We start from the raw sequence: 17,730 nt of genomic DNA on the forward strand, positions 1-17,730 counted from the left end.
TTTAGGAGGACTTGAGGAAAGGTCTCTCTCACTTGAGCAAAAGGATAGGTTGTCCCAATGCAGGTATGGTGAGAGGCTCTTAGCCTCAGTACAATTCAGCAGCCAAAGCCCATCAGTCCTGGCTCAAAGGACCAGTGACTCAGATAGCCAGTTATGAGGCCTACAGCTCCAGGGCAGAAAGCAAACTGCAAACCCCTGAACCACAGCACAAAAGACCAGGCCAACCCAGCACAATGAGAAAGTTGGCAGCTCCTCTGTCCCCAGTGTGGAAAGCCAATGACAAAGACTCAACAAAAGAAGCTTGGGACAGTCTCTTTGAGACCTCAATTTTTAAAAATTAGCCAAAAGAGAGAGAGAGAGAGAGAGAGAGAGAGAGAGAGAGAGAGACAGACAGAGACAGAGACAGAGAGAGAGGGAGAGAAAGAGGGAGAGAGAGAGAGAGAGCCCTGACCATAGAAAGCTACAGAACACAAACTCAGAAGAGGACAGCAAAATGTGAGTCTTCAAAGTGGAATATGAATTGGTCTCAAGTTCAAAAGGTTCTCTTAGAAGAGTTCAAAAAGGACTGTAAAAATCAAACGAGAGAGAAACAGAAGAAAAATTGGGGAAAGAAATGAAAGCTATACAGGGGAATTATCAAAAAAAAAAAAAAAATCAACAACCCTGGCTAAGGGGGAAGAAAGGGAGAGTGAGTAAACCTTACTCTCATCAGAATTGGGTCAAATAAGAAATAACATACATACTCCATAGGAGTATAGAAATCTACCTTATTCTGCAGGAAAATAGGAGGAAAATGGGATATGGAAAGGGGGAAAGGATAATGATAAAAGAGGGCATTTTGGGGTAGGGAGTAGTCTGGAGCAAAAAACTTTTGAGGAGGAACAGGATAAAAGGAGAGAAAGTGTAAATGGGGGGAAATACAATTGTAAAAAAATTTTGGAAGCAAGTTTCTCAGTTGGAATATTATTGTTGTCTAGAAAATGATAAACAGGACGCTCCCAGAAAAAAATCTAGAAAGTCCTCCATGAACAAAGTGAAATATATTGTATACAAAGTAACAGCAATGTTCTAGGATGACCAGCTGTAAGTGACTTTGTTATTCTCAGTAGTACAATCATCCACATTTACTCAGAAGGATTTATTATGAAAAATCCTATCAGTACCTACAGAAGGAACTGATCAAATCTGAATATAGATCAAAGCATTCTCTATTACTCTCTCTATCTCACTCTTTATTTTTAATTTAATTTTTCTTGAGAGTTTTTATTTTCATTAGGGTAGGAGATCTATGCTTTCTTTCACAACTTGACTTCTATGGAAATGTTTTGCATAACTTCATGGGTGGTTTCCAAATTGTGAGTGGAGATATGGGAGAGAAAGTAGAACTTAAAAATCTTAAAAATAGATGTAAAAATTTTTTTGAATGTAACTGGAGGACAATATTGAATAAATAAATTAAAAGGCAAAAAAAAAAGAAAAGAAAAAGATCAAAAGAAAAAATACATGAAAGAATAAAGTGAAAAAAATAAAATAAAAAACTAAAATCGGATAAATGTTTCAATGAGATATCAAGAATCAAAATTTCAAGAAACAATTTTTTTTCTAGAAAATGAAAAAATAGAAGAAAATGTAAAACACTTCATTGGAAAAACTATTGATATGGACAATAGATTCAGGAGAGATAATTTAATACACTATTCCAAATAAATAAATAAAAAATAAAGGTTTACAGCTGAGAACAATTTACTCTGAAAAACTGAATAACATTCAATTGCAGAACAAATAGAACTCTGATGAAACAGAAGAGTGTTAAACATTTCAGATGAAAAGTACAGACAGAGCTGAGTAAGAATTTTAAATCATCAAAGTCGAGAAAATCCCAGAAATGCAAATTTTTTTAGCAAATGAAACTGTAGGTTGATCTAATGTTAATATTTTACAGAGAGAGACTTGTTCCTTCAGAATGCCTGTATTGAGGGACTTAAAGAAAAACAGTCAGTATATAAGTTTAGATTGTTTATGTTCTGAGGGTTTGAAAAAAAAAGAAAAAGAAGAGAGGGTGAAAATAATACACTACTGAAAAACCAAGGAACAAGGAAGTATAACTTGCTATTTTTTTTAATTGGGATGTGTAAGTATGAGTATACAATGTAGAAGAAGGGATGGGGGTGGTCATCTGATGCTTCTCAGTCTTACTTGAAAGAGAAAGAGAGAGAGACAGACAGACAGACAGAGACAGAGACAGAGACAGAGAGAGAGAGACAGACAGACAGACAGACAGACAGAGACAGAGACAAAGAGAGAAAGAGGAGGGAGGGAAGGAAGGAGAAAGCAAAAGAGAGAAGGAAAGGGAGAGGGAAAGGGAAAGGGAGAGAGGAAATACTGAACCAAAAAGGACCCTGTAAGTTTCTCATGAGAAACTTAGCCTCACACACTAGATCAAAATATCAAGCATGACCATAGAGTGATCTTGCTTATTTCTGTACTTCTACATACTTGGGCATCACACCTGTGAGGTCCTTCTACAGATAAGGTCAGTTATTGTTCCCTATTCCCATCATGGTATGCTCCTATCATATACATCCTAAACCCATTCCCATCATTATGTGCATCTGGTTATTACTTTAGGCTGTGAGAAATATAATACAATTATAACAGCTGCCTGATGACCTAACTGCATTCTTTTTGCTTCTGTATCACCTGCTTGCTTTGCTATATAAAAGCAGTTCCCCAGTCACTCTGGACAGAATGATTTTTGAACATGAGTTCCATTCAGTCGGCTAGCCTAAACTCTCCACAATTAAAAAACTTAAAAACCAATCTATCTTGCCTCAGTTTCTTTGACATTACAGGAAAATTATGTATACAATGAAACCATTGAGGAGGGGATAAGGGAAGTGGCTAATAGGAAAAACGATATTGAGGAAGTAATAATCACAAACCAAACAAGTTTTTTGATTCGAAAGAGAGAATTTAAAATATAAAAAATAAAAGCAAAGAACTAGAATCTAGGAGGAGCTTTATAGCACCTCTTAAACAATTATAGAATGACAATAAATTATGATAAATCAATGCAGTAAAATTATTGCAGTGTGAAAAAATTGATTAAAGATTCCTGAAACAAATGAACTAATGCAGAGTGGAATTAACAAAACCAGGAAAACAATTTATACAGAGGCAAAAATATTATAACAAAAAATAATTTCAAAACATTCAAGAATTCTGATCTATAAAATGACAGAAAAAAACAAACCCCAAGCCCCAGACATAAGCAGAAAATTCAACTTGCAAATATCCCAAACAACAGAAACATAAGAAAGATAAACATGATACTATGGAAACTATGGTTACTATCTTAAAGCTATATCACTACCAAAGAATTACTTTACAGAACTATACAAAATAATAACAAAATTTATTGGTGGAACAAAATAGCTAGAATATCATGGAAAATGAGAAAAAAGGAAGAAAACAGTTTGACCTTAAACTATATTATAAAGCAAGAATCATCAGAATAATTCATACCAGTTAAAAATAGAAAAGTAGTTCTTCACAACAGTTTTGAGATGAAAGAATCAGAAATAATTGAAATCAATAACCTAGTTTTCAATAAACTCAAAAGCAAAAATTCCTGGAAAAGCACACAATAATAAATGACAATTTATTTGACAATAATAAATGGAAAACCTACAAACTTTTCTATTAGAAACTAACTTTAGATCAACAACATATACTATTTAATAAATAAATTAAAAATTAATATATTACCCAAATATTAAAGATAATAAAAATTAGAAGAATGACACATGATACTCTTCATACTTATAAGTAGGAAATACTTAATGAAACAAAAGATAGAAATGACAAAAGACAAAGTAAAGGATTTCAGTTGTATTAAATTTTTTTGCATGACAACATTAAGGAGGATAAAAAGGGAGGCAGCCTACAAAAAAAAAAATCTTTGTATCAAATATTTCTAATAAGAGCTTTTTGTTATAATTTATAGACAACTAAATAGGTAAAGCAAAAGCTATTTCCTTATACAGAGGTAGCTTAAAGGATATGAATGAGTAAATGAATGAATTAACGAAAAGAGATTTGTACATTATTAAATAGAAAGTTCTAACTTTTTACTAAGTACACTGTGCTAATCACTGTAAGTACAAATAGAAAAGTAAAATACTTCATGTATCTTACTTCATGGTTTCACGGAGCTCCAAGACTAATGAAACCAAAAAGACATAGCTCTCATGTTGACTGAGAAAGGTGTGTTTTCTGGTCATTGTTGTGAATATTCTTGCTTGTTCACACTTACTAAATGGGTGACATTGGGTAAGTACCTTAATCTCTATTTGCCTTAATCCACAGTAGAAGGAAATGGCAAATCTTTTAAATATCTTTGCCAAGAAAAGCACAGATTGTATGGTCCACAGGATCTGGAAAAGTCAAACATGACTGAAAGACTTAAAAACATAGGTAAAGGAAAATTAGAAATAGAACAACATTGTGTGATCTCAAAAGGATCTGAAACTAGAGCCCATAACAAAGTTCACCAGCAGCTAAACTCCAATACAGCCCTGAAGACTGATCTGCTTCACTCAGCCCAGTAACAGATTGATGCTAAGAGTTGTATCCTGCTTCAGTCAGAGGCCAACTTAGTCACTTCCATGCTGCATTGGAAAATGGATGTGTTAGGGATGAATGCTTTGCAGCAACTGCTTTCAGTTTTAACCTATTCTCTCCAGGAATCAAAGTGGTATGGAGCAACCCCATTTTGGAGAGGAAATGTATATTTTGTACTTCAAGTATTGCTAGATATTTTCAATAAATTTCCGTTTCAATCATGTCTGACTCTTCATGATCTCATTTGGGGTCAGGAATATTCATTTTCCCTAATTTTAATTTTGGTTTCAGACATTTACTAGTTCTGTGACCTTGGACAAGTCACTTAACCTATTTCAACCTCAGTTTCTTCATCTGTAAATAATCTGAAGAAGGAAATGGCAACCACTGCAGGTGGTGGGGTTATTGTGTTGGTTTTTTTTTTTTTTTTTTTGCCAAGATAACCCCAAATGAGATCTTAAAGAGTTAAAATATGACTGAAACAACTGAATAACAAACTAATCTAGCTACCTAATCACTCTGAAATAAATTTTATTTCAGCAAATATTCCTTTGTAAAAACTAATCAATATAAACTGGTTAAATAATACTAGGGCACTAATCTCTAGGCCAATCAACAAATACAGTACACCCCCATTATATTAATTATACTTGTGAAAACCAAGGATCTAAATTTATAGAATTTAATTAAAGGTCTTTGATTTCACTGTTGTGATGCTCCCTATATCAATTAAGTTAATCACCTCCTGGACAGGAAATGATTTTGAGAAAGGGTACACAGTACAGAGTGAAAAGGTTAGGAGTCAGGGCAGCTGAATTCAAATCCTACATCTAATGCTTCCTATCTATATGACTTTGGGCAAGTCATAAACCTCCTTGGGCCTCAATTTCCTTCTATGTACAATGAAAGGAGCTTAGACTAGGTGATCTTTAAGATGTCTTCCAGTTCTAAATCTATAACCTTTAAACCTTAGTAGCTATCAAGAATTGCTGAGGACCAACCTTCCTCTCTCAGAACTAGATAAGTCAAATCACAAAATAAATAAGAAAGAAAAGGAGGTAAACAAAATGTTAGAAAATTTAGTTATAATAGATCTTTGGAGAAAATTAAATGGAGACAGAAAGAAGTTTACTTTTTTCTCAGTGGTTCATGGAACTTATACAAAAATTGACCATTAGTTAGGGCATAAAAACCTCAAAATCAAATGCAGAAAAGCGGAAATAGTAAATGCATTTTTTCCAGATCATGATGCAATAAAAATCACATATAATATATATAGGCCAGGAGAAATTAAACCAAAAAGTAATTGCAAACTAAATAATCTCATCCTAAAGAATGAACAGATGAAACAGCAAATCATAGACACAATTAATAATTTCATCCAAGAGAATGACAATGAGTCAACATACCAAAATTTATGGGATGCAGCTAAAGTGGTAATAAGGGGATATTTTATCTCTCTAGATGCTTACTTGCATAAACTAGAGAAAGAGAAGAGTTGGGCTTGCAACTAAAAAAGCTAGAAAAAGAACAAATTAAAAACCCCAATCAAATACCAAACTTGAAATTCTAAAAATAAAATATTTAAATATAATTCATAGTTAATATATCTTTATTATTAATATATAATATATTTAAAATATTATATTATATGTAATATATATTACGTATAATATATTATTTAAATATATATTTAAAAATAAAAATAAAATTGAAAGTAAAAAAAAAAACTATTGACTTAATAAATAAAACTAAGATTTGGTTTTATGAAAAAAAATAGATAAACCTTTAGTTAATTTGATTTTAAAAAGGAAAGAGAAAAATCGTCTCAAAAACGAAAAGGGAAAACTTTCCACCAATGAAGAGGAAATTAGAGCAATAATTAGAGTTACTTTGCCCAACTTTATGCCAATAAATTTGACAACCCAAGTGAAATGGAGGAATATCTACAAAAATATAGTTTGCCTAGATTAACAGAAGAGGAAATAAATTACTTAAATAGTCCCATTTTAGAAAAAGAAAAACCATCTGATCATCTCAATAGATGTAGAAAAAGCATTTGATAAACTCTAATACCCATTCATATTAAAAACACTAGAGAGAATAGAAATAAATGGACTTTTCCTTAAAATAGTCAGTAGCATCTATTTAAAACCATCAGTAAGCATCATATGTAATGGAGATAAACTGGAACTCTTCCCAATTAGAACAGGGGTGAAACAAGGTTGCCCACTATCACCATTACTATTCAATATTGTATTAGAAATGCTAGCTTCGGCAATAAGAGATGAAAAAGAGATTAAAGGAATTCAAGTAGGTAATGAGGAAACCAAATTAACACTCTTTGCAGATGATATGATGATATTCTTAGAGAACCCCAGAGATTTTACTAAAAAGCTATTAGAAATAATCCACAATTTTAGCAAAGTTGCAGGATACAAAATAAATCCACATAAATCATCAGCATTTTTATACATCACTAACAAAATCCAATAGCAAGATATACAAAGAAAAAGTCCATTTAAAATAACTGTTGATAGTACAAAATATTTGGGAATCTGTCTGCCAAGGGAAAATCAGGAACTATGTGAGTAAAACTACAAAACACTTTCCACACAAATAAAGTCAGATCTAAACAATTGGAAAAATATCAAGTGTTCTTGGATAGGTTGAGCAAATATAATAAAGATGCCAATATGCCCTAAACTAATCTATTTATTTAGTGCTATACCAATCAAACCCCCAAGCAACTATTTTATTGCCCTAGAAAAAATAACAAAATTCATCTGGAAGAACAAAAGGTCAAGAATTTCAAAGGAATTAATGAAGAGAAAAGCAAATGAAGGTGGCCTAGCTATACCAGATCTAAGACTATATTATAAAGCAATGATCATCAAAACCATTTAATACTGGCTAAGAAATAGAGAAGTTGATCAGTAGAACAGATTAGGTTCACAGAAGAAAATAGTCAATGACGTTAGCAATCTAGTATTTGACAAATGTAAAGCCTCCAGCTTTTGGGATAAGAATTCACTATTTGACAAAAACTGCTGGGAAAATTGGAAACTAGTCAGGCAGAAACTAAACACAGATCCACACCTAATATCATATACTAAAATAAGGTCAAAATGGGTTCATGATCTAGATATAAAGAATGATATTACAGACAAATTAGAAGAACATAGGATATATCTACAAATCTCAGATTTGTAGAGGAAGAAGGAATTTGTGACCAAAGAAGAACTAGAGACCATTATTTGTAAAGGGCAGGAACTCTGTAAGATTGATTTAATCCTACAACAAAATGTTAATTCAGTGGAATTGATAAGACAATGGTTATCTGGTTTAGCATGTAAGTTCTCTAGTTCAGTATGACTGATTTAATCATAAAATAAGCTTTAACTCAGAATTAAGATAATGATTCTCTAGTACTTAGTATAGTTCTACAAGTTGACATCTATTCTACAAGATTGACACCTACAATGATGTACTTATAATAGAATATATAAGAGCTAAGAAATCTGGAAAGGAGACAGACTTCAAGACAGAGACCTGCCTGATGGCTCTCCTGCCTCCTGCATTCTTCCACTGAAACTAAGACCCATTCTGGAGGGCCTCTAAAAAACTAGCCCGGATCCAGGTGAAGGAGACAGACTATAAAGGAGATAATAAAGACTTTGAACTTTATTCCTGACTATTCTCGTGGTTATTATTCTGCTGAAATCAAGGCTGGTCACAAGACCTCCAGAAAGCTAACCAGAACATTACAATTATTGATCACAAAATACATAATTTTGATTATATTAAGTTTAAAAAGTTTTGTACAAACAAAACTAATGCAGACAAGATTAGAAGGGAAGCAATAAACTGGGAAAACACTTTTAAATCCAAAGGATCTGATATAGACTTCATCTCTAAAATATATAGAGAACTGACTAAAATTTATAATAGTTCAAGCCATTCTCCAATTGATAAATGGTCAAAGAATATGAATAGACAATATTCAGATGAAGAAATTGAAACTATTTGTAGTCACATGAAAAGGTGCTCCAAATCACTATTGATCAGAGAAATGCAAATTAAGACAACTCTGAGATACTCTGAGATACCACTATTCACCTGCCAGATTGGCTAAAATGATAGGAAAAGGTAATGTTGAATACTGGAGAGGATGTGGGAAAACTGGGACAGTGATACATTGTTGGTGGAACTGTGAACAGATCCAACCATTCTGGAGAACAGTTTGGAACTATGCTCAAAAAGTTATCAACTGTGCATACTCTTTGATCCAACAGTGTTTCTATGGGCTTATATCCCAAAGAGATCTTAAAGGAGGGAAAGGGACCTGTATGAGCAAAAATGTTTATGGCAGCCCTGTTCGTATGGCGAGAAACTGGAAACTGAATGGATGCCCATCAATTAATAAATTATGGTATATGAATGCTATGAAATATTATTGTTCTGTAAGAAATGACCAGTAGGATGATTTCAGAAAGGCTTAAAGAGGCCTACATGAACTGATGCTAAGTGAAATGAGCAGAACCAGGAGATCATTATACCTGGCAAAAACAAGACTATACGATGATCAATTCTGATATGTGGCTCTCTTCAACATGGAGATGATTCAAACAATTTCCACTTGCTCAGTGATAAAGAGAGCCATCTACACCCAGAAAGAAAAACATAGGAAGAGATTGTGAAAGACAACATAGAATTCTCATTCTCTCTGTTGTTATTTCCTTGCATTTTGTTTTCTTTCTCAGTTTTTCTTTTCCTTCCTTCTTGATCTGATTTTTCTTGTGCAGCAAGATAACTGTATAAATATGTAAACATATATTGGATTTAACATGCATTTCAATATATGTTGAATGTATTGAACTCCCTGCCAACTAGGGGAGGCCATAGGGAGGGAAGGTGGAGAAAAGTTGGAACAGAAGTTTTTACAAGGGTCAATGTTGGAAAAATTACCCATGCATATGTGAAGGAAGGAAGGAAAAAAGGAAGGAAGGAAGGAAGGGAAAGAAGGAAGGAAGAAGAAGGAAGGAAGGAAAGAAGGAAGGAAGGAAGGAAGGAAGGAAGGAAGGAAGGAAGGAAGGAAGGAAGGAAGGAAGAAGGAAGGAAGGAAGGAAGGAAGGAAGGAAGAAAGAAGGAGGGAAGGAAGGAAAAAGGAAGGAAGGAAGGAAGGAAGGGAAGAAGGAAGGAAGGAAGGAAGGAAAGAAAGAAGGATGGAAAGAAGAAAGGAAGGAAGGAAAAGAAAAATACAAAAAAAAAAAAGAATTGCTGAGGTCAAAATAAATGTCATATAGCAATTGTCTTTCTACTGCTGAATCTCTGTTTAATTCTTAAGATAATATACATTTCAGATCACAATCAGATATTCTGTGGCTTCATGAATCTTTGTCAAACTTTTGACTCTTTAGGAAGTCAGCAACTCCTAACTCTGACTCCATGAAGAGATGTTAGATTTAGGCATTTGATAAAGGCTGTTATTAAGAGGTTAATTTGTTATTATTGTTGTTTTCAATGGCATACAACTCTTCCTGAACTCATTTTGGAGTTTTCTTGTCAAAGATAATGAAGTGGGTTGTCATTTCCTTCTCCAGCTCATTTTACAAATGAGCAAACTGAGACAAACAGTGCTAAGTCGTTTGAGGCTGGATTTGAACCCAGAAAAGATTAGTCTTCCTGACTCCAGGTTTGGCACTCTATCCATTGTGCCATCCAGGTGCCCCAGTAAATTAATAGAATTTTTTAAAGAAATTTAGATTTCGTTTAAGCTAGGATTCATGAAGATATCACCTTCCTAATCTCATTTCTTTTAGTAATTAAATATTTTTCAAACTTCCTTTTTCACAATGAAAAAAATTTTTTTTAATTTTCTATGGCATCATCTAGGCTATGAAGTGCTCATTACCTAGGGCACGCCAGATTAGGCAGAAGATCAGGGTGAAGCAAACAAAGGCCCAATTCCACTCATGGTTTTTTCCAACTGTTGACACTCCCATGAAGATAAAAATCAAGGTTTCACTGACACTGCTCAACATCTTCATGAAATATTTGATGGTTGTATAGGATTTTTGAGATACATTTTCTTCCACATATTTATTCATTGTCATAGCACAAGCTGTGATCCTGAAAGAGAAAATGAATCTTAAGTTTGAAAAAGATAATAATAATAATGATAGTCATGAAGTCATCTAACCATTTATTTCTGATTAGCAGATCCACATCCAAAACATCAAGAAATTAATCATTCAAGCATTTGTTATAATGCCTAATCAAAATCTAACAGCCTATTTTACTGAACTAACAAAATAAATTTTAGGTTGGCTTTCTCCACAGTAAGATTTGGAGGGCTATTTTACAAAAAAAAAAATTTATTCTGGATTCATATCTTGAATGTTGCAAAGGTGTCTAATCCCATATCCAAATCTCCTTGTGCTTAAATCGCACTTGTATATTTTTAAGTTATCACCCTTTTCTGCATAGTACTTTGATTTCTTTTTTTTATAATTAAGACTTTTTATTGACAGACCCCATGCCTGAGTAATTTTTTACAACATTATCCCTTGCACTCACTTCTGTTCCGACTTTTCCCCTCTCTCCCTCCATCCCCTCCCCACAGAGGGTCCATAGGCAAGCAGTCCTATACATGTTAAATATGTCACAGTATATCCTAGATATGTGTACAGAACCGAACAGTTCTCTTGTTGCACAGGAAGAATTGGATTCAGAAGATAAAAATAACCCGGGAAGAAAAACAAAAATGCAAACAGTTTACATTCATTTCCCAGTGTTCTTTCTTTGGGTAGTATTTTGATTTTAAAAGAGAAGCATATTAAAATGAACCTTGAACTTGCTTCAACAATTAAACAAGCGTGCATTTATTAAAAACTTATGTGCCAGACAAATTTGGAATTAATGACACAAAGACAAAAAAAAGGGAAACAATCTCTGATCTCAATGTCAAAGTCAGTCTATAATTATACACTCTTCCAGAAGAACATAATTTAATATGACACTTCATCTTGGATTCTGTTTAAAAGAGATAAGTTATTGACTTTATCATGAAAATAACTCATTATTGATTTCATTATAAGATATGATAGTGAGACTCCAATGCATTTTACTCATTTTATTAACTACATAGTAGTGTATGATTCATAGGTGAGCAAAGTGAAAATAAAGAATTCTGTAAATGATAATGTGTTTCTGCTTATTTTCAAGGCTAAGATAAGACAGGCCTTATTCTTTCCATATTCCCCAATGACTTCCTGACTTTAATCTTTAAGTGACATCCAGGTGACCCAATTTAAATGAAGAGCTTTTTTTTTTCCTCCTGGATTCTAGTTGAGAAGATTCCACTATCCTGGGCATAAAAGAACCTTTACATACTAAACTTATAAATATTTTTATGATCTTTCAATTAGGGATCCAATGAGTAAAAGACATGAACACTTTTTTTATTCTGTCCAGAAAGTGGCAGTTTTTTTATGTAGGAAATGTATACAAATTGCTTTTATCTTCCATATAAAGACACTCAGTCTAACAAATAGTCATCAACCCACTCATCCACAATGAGCAATTACTCCTATGCAGAAAAAACTACAGTAATGAATACAAAGTTCATGTATTTTGCTTGATATCATGAGCTGACTAAGTTCAATCAAAAGTAATTCACTCATGAGACAAGCATTGGATTGGAATTTTAAAGAAGAAAAACTCACGTTCAAGTTCTATGACCATGGAGGGTAATTTTACCTCCCTCAACTCAATGAGCTTTGGTTTTCTCATCTATAAAGAGGCTAATCTGGATGGTCTTTTTCAACTTTAATGTCCCCTGTCTCCATCAATGGGTAAAGCACTGTCCTGAGTGTTACAAGGAATACAGTGATGAAATAGAAGACAGACAAGAAGAAGACAATATAAAAGTGTCAATGGAAACAACAGCCACTAAACAATCATATTTAAATGTTGTGAAATTGCAATGACTAAGCTTAGTCCAAAGAAAGAGACAATATAGAAGGTACTGCCCTTACTTCTTTTCAGTGATGGAGAACTGTGGGTGTGTAACAAATGAATATATTGTGAGGCTTTTTCAAAGTGTTGGTTGGTTTGGCTGAAAAGCTTTTCTCCCCTCCTTTTTTATTCTTTATTCCTCTTTTATTCTATTTTAAGAGATGGCTCACTGGGAGGGGAAAAGAAAAGAGAAAGGATATATTGGGGAATGTGGATGATAAAAAAAAAAATGGAAGATATCCATTTAAAAAAGAGAAGGAAAAGAAAAAACAATCAAAAGCCCTAAAAAAACATTTCAATATATGTGAGAATATAAGGACATGGATTAAAAAACCTGGGCATATATCAATAGAGCAATATAGAACAAATGTCATTAAGAACATGCAAAGTAACACCAAAAAACATGACAGAATTTTTTAGCTACCTTTTTATGGTGTAGTAATGTTTACAATGCAAAAGATGTTACCTACTACTGGTGTCACTATTGCCATAGTATATATAGAAAACTATATAGATAACTATAACTCTAAATGGTAAAGAGATCAATGTGGGCTTATTAAAAAAAAAAAAAAAACTGAGATAGGACAATAATAATACTATCAACTTAGCCAGAAAGGAAATTTCTGAGTAAATTCTCACATTCACACACACACATACACACACACACACCCTTAATAAGGGGAAGAGAGATTGCTGCAACAGGCTGGATTAGGAAGTCCTGAGGTCTACTCATGGACAAAAAGGGGTTGGTAAAAGAAGAGAAGAAAAAACCCTTCCACCTCTTCACCAAAACCAGACTAATGAAGAATTTCTTCATTCAAAGTCCTCAACATATGCAAAGATTTTGCCCCTCACCCATCTCTGATTCTTCATTCAAAGTCCTCAATATATGCAAAGATTTTGCCCCTCACCCATCTCTGATTGTGACTCCTTCAAGAACCTCTGCTGCAGTAGGGCATCTAGGCCCTCTATGATTCATGCTCTCCATATTACACTTCACAGCTCCTTTACCAAGTCCTTGCCCCATATATATGGATTTGATTTTAAAAATTGATAAGGCTGATAAGAATCAATCTTAATATTATCAATGTACAACTGTAGAACTATGGCATAATTTGGACAAAGCACTGTCCTGAGTGTTGCAAGGTATAACATGATGAAGTAGAAGATAGACAAGAAGTAAATGAGATAAAACAATATCCATGGAAATTGTTAGTACTTTCAACCTTTATTTAAAAATAAATTGTTTCCTCTATCTATGGAATAGTTCCCATTACTATCAATTCTACAACAATATAGAAATTTGTATAACACTTCAAGTTTTGAAAAGCAAACAAAATTTCACTTAAGGTCCTTACCAATCTTGTGAGCTAGATACTATCATTAATTTATTTTGCAAAAGGGACAAATAAGCCAACTAAACAATAATATTAATTAAATAGCTCTTAAGTGCTAGACAGCTTGCTAAGTACTCAGGATACAAAAAGAAGCCAAAGAGGATCCCTACCCTCAAGGAGCTTACACTCTAATTAGAGAGACAACATGTGAATAAAAATATACAAAGCAAGATATGTATAAAATAGGAGATAATGAACAGAGGGAAAGTACTGGATTAAGAAAGGATAGGGATAACTTTTTCGTGGCTTCTTATTTAAATGCCTGTTCTTCTGAAATCTATGTCTGAAGAAAAAGTCAATCAATGTGCAAAATGATACAGTACTCTTCTACAGAGGGACATGAGCACAGGGGATTATGTGTCACAGGGAAAGATTTTTGGCTATGACTCTCAAGCAGGTATATTTTTCAGTTATGTGTCTATAGTTATAGAGCTATGTGGCAATTAAGCCACTTTATGATTTTATTTACTTTTTAGAAGTTTAAAAAATAGCTTAACCTCAAGTTTCTACACCCATATCAGGGGAGTTTTGTGTAACATGAGCTGCAACAAAATAGGGAATGGAATAAGTAAAGAATGTTCTTTAAGAAACAATAGCACTAAAACATATGTCCCCCTTTTGATAGTCTAAAACAATATGTATTAACTTGTAGGAAAACGCAATAATCCAGCAAGAATAATTGTTGAATATCCTCCACAGATAAATTAGCAAAATATACAAACACAATTCACTATTGAGCAAATGGTACCACATATTAACATTTAGAAAGAATAATCATCTTGTTTTATCTTTATTCATTATCAACCATGCTCGTGACTCAGGATATACTGAATACATTCTTTGGAATAAATATTTAATCATATGTGGTAATGCAATTTATTCCAAGGCACTTGTATATAAGATGATGAGTTGACTTAATGAGACATGGGATCTTTTTTTTTTGGAAGGGTGAGTGGCAGGGGAAAGGAGGCAATTTGGTTAAGTGTCTGAGGCTGGATTTGAACTAAGGTTCTCCTGACTCTGGGGCCAGTTGCTCTATCCACCGAACCACCCAGTTGTCCCCATAAAATCTTAAATACAGAAGGGGTTATTTAGTCTACCCTTCTACCCAATGCCTTCATTTGCAGTCCTCTCTGCAACATCTCTAACCATCTTCCTTTCCTAGATACTTTCTTCTTTCTTAGTTTTCATGACATTGCTCTATTCTGGTTTCCCTTTAATCTGTTTTCCTGCTCCTTCTCAGTCTTCTTTTGCTAGCTCTTCTTTCATATAATGCCCAGTAACTATACATTTTCTTCAAGGGTTTGTCCTGAGCCCTTTTCTCTCCTCCCCCCAATACTCACTTGATGATATTATCAGTTTCTATAGTTTCAATCATTATCTCTATGTAGATGATTTCCAAGTCTATATAAAGTCTATAAAGCAGCCTTAACCTCTAAAATGATCTCCAATCTGGAAAATGGATATCTTCCTACTGTATATCTCAAATCAGATGTCTCATTGACATAACCAAACTATTTTAATATATTTTTAAAAAACCAGGGCTTAAAACCCCAGTATTTTCCTTGACCTCTCCCCCATCTAAGATATCTAATTTGTTATCAAGTCTTTTCATTTCTACTTTAAAAATATCTGTTCTCTCTAGTCAAAAGGCTGCCAATCTCATACAGGTCCTCATAAGATCTTACCTTGTCTATTGCAATGGTTTCCTGGTTGGTCTCCTTGCCTCAAGTCCCTTTCCACTCCAATCTATCTTCCACTCCACACTTCCAAAGTCATTTTCCTAAAGTGAAGTTCTGACCATAGCATTTCCCTATTCAGTAAATGCTAATGGTTTCCTATTTCCTCCAGGGTCAAATAAAATCATCTGTTTGATTTTTAATCTACAATCTAGCAACACTGGCCCATTTGCCTTTTCCCTGACTGTTCTCCCACTTTGCAATGTTCCCATTCTTCATCTCTACTCTCTGACTTCTGCCAAGATTCAGCTCCAATCCTTCTTTCTGAATGGCTCTTTTTTCATTCTCCCTTGTGTATGTGTGTCTCTGTGTGTATATACATGTGTATACGTATACGTGTGTGTGTGTGTGTGTGTGTGTGTGTGTGTGTGTGTGTGTAGATAGATAGATATAGATCTATATATATAGATATATATCTTGTAAGTGGAGCATCTAGGCAGCTCAGCAGATAAAGTGTTAGGCCTGAGTAAGGAAAACTCATTTTCTAGAGTTCAAATCTGGCCTCAGACATTTACTAGCTGTATGATATGGATAAATCACAGCCATATGTCTTGGTTTCCTCATCTTTAAAATGAGCTGGAAAAGGAAATGGTAAACTGCTCTAGTTATCTTTTCAGGAAAATCCCAAATTGTGTCATGATGAGTCAGATATAATTGAAATGATAAAACAAGGTACCTTATATACACATTTTTTGGTAGTCATCTTTCCCATTAACATGTGAACCACTTGAAGGCAGACAACATGGTTGGTTTTCTGTTTAGTCATTTTTTAAATTAAACACTTAATAAATGCCTGTTGATTGACTTACAGGTGATCATCTAGCTTAGACACTATTGTTAGTGACAGAAAATTCATTACCTCAAAAGTGGTCCATTTTTGTACAAACAGTTCTAGGTATTTACAACTCCTTTTTTATATTAAATTTCCCTATGGCACACACACACACACACACACACACACACACACACACACACAACATAAATATAATTAAGACATGGGAGGAGAAAGAAGGTAAAGAAGCAAGAACCAAAACAGAACATATCATAAGAAGAAGAAAAAATTATATTGAAATTGCTCCTACGCTGTTCAATTTGTGACTTATTCTCATGTTTTGCCTCTCCATTTTTACCTTGCTCCTCATCCAATCTATCCTCTTAACAATATCATTGCTCCTTCATTCAATGGAGGGTAGATAAACATTGGAAGATTAAGCAAACTCATCCATTTTTGCTAGCAGGAATTAAAGCTAATAATAAAAAGAATTTGTAAAAATCATTGTAGGCTTCAGGTATTCTATTTCTCATTTCCACGGATAATAAAGTTGGTATCACATATATATATAAGTATAGCAAATAAATAATACTATTTGTGAATCTTCACTAAAATAATCAAATTTGGGAAATTCAGCATGATATAAGTAAAATACAACTGAAAAAAATTTCCTCTTTGAGGTCTAGGTCAAGTAGCAGCACATTCTCAAATACCTATAGTGGATTTCAGATTTCATTGATTCAGCAGTTCTCTCCAATGATACAATTTCAGCCTACTTAGATCTGTCCATTCTATATAGTTCTCATTCACAGGATTCTAAATGTTTGCCACAGGGAGGTTATGTGATGTGCCATAAGCCTACTTTATTTTTTCTCAACACCGCAAGGGTTCCAGTAGAGTATTCTAACTCTTTAGCTGTTACTTCTCACTGTCATCATGGGCTCAGCTCTTTTTGTCAGATTTTGGATGGTATCTTTAACTCCTGTTCTTTTGAGAATACTTCATTGGTCATTTGTTATAGGTTTCCCATACCTTCTGCTTCATTATCTTTTGTGTGAAGCTCATCTTGAGTTCTTCAGAGGCAAAGGTATTTACTCTAGGTTTCCCAACATTGAGCAACACTAGTAAAATACTGAAAAGATGGGTCTGTTATGAGAAATTCTGGATTTAAGAGTGCTTT

General features: G+C 33.7%; 1 protein-coding gene across 1 annotated transcript in view; it reads right to left on the bottom strand.

Moving 5' to 3' along the window:
• The window catches only part of SLC9A2 (solute carrier family 9 member A2), a 128,546-nt gene that overhangs the window by 53,154 nt on the left and 57,662 nt on the right, over positions 1-17,730 (bottom strand). The window contains exon 4 of the mRNA XM_051984323.1: positions 10,538-10,755. Within this exon, the coding sequence (XP_051840283.1) occupies positions 10,538-10,755 (218 nt within the window). The remainder of the gene's footprint in view (positions 1-10,537; positions 10,756-17,730) is intronic.

Source organism: Antechinus flavipes, chromosome 3, assembly GCF_016432865.1.
Source record: "Antechinus flavipes isolate AdamAnt ecotype Samford, QLD, Australia chromosome 3, AdamAnt_v2, whole genome shotgun sequence".
In the NCBI taxonomy this organism is placed as follows: Eukaryota; Metazoa; Chordata; class Mammalia; order Dasyuromorphia; family Dasyuridae; genus Antechinus; species Antechinus flavipes.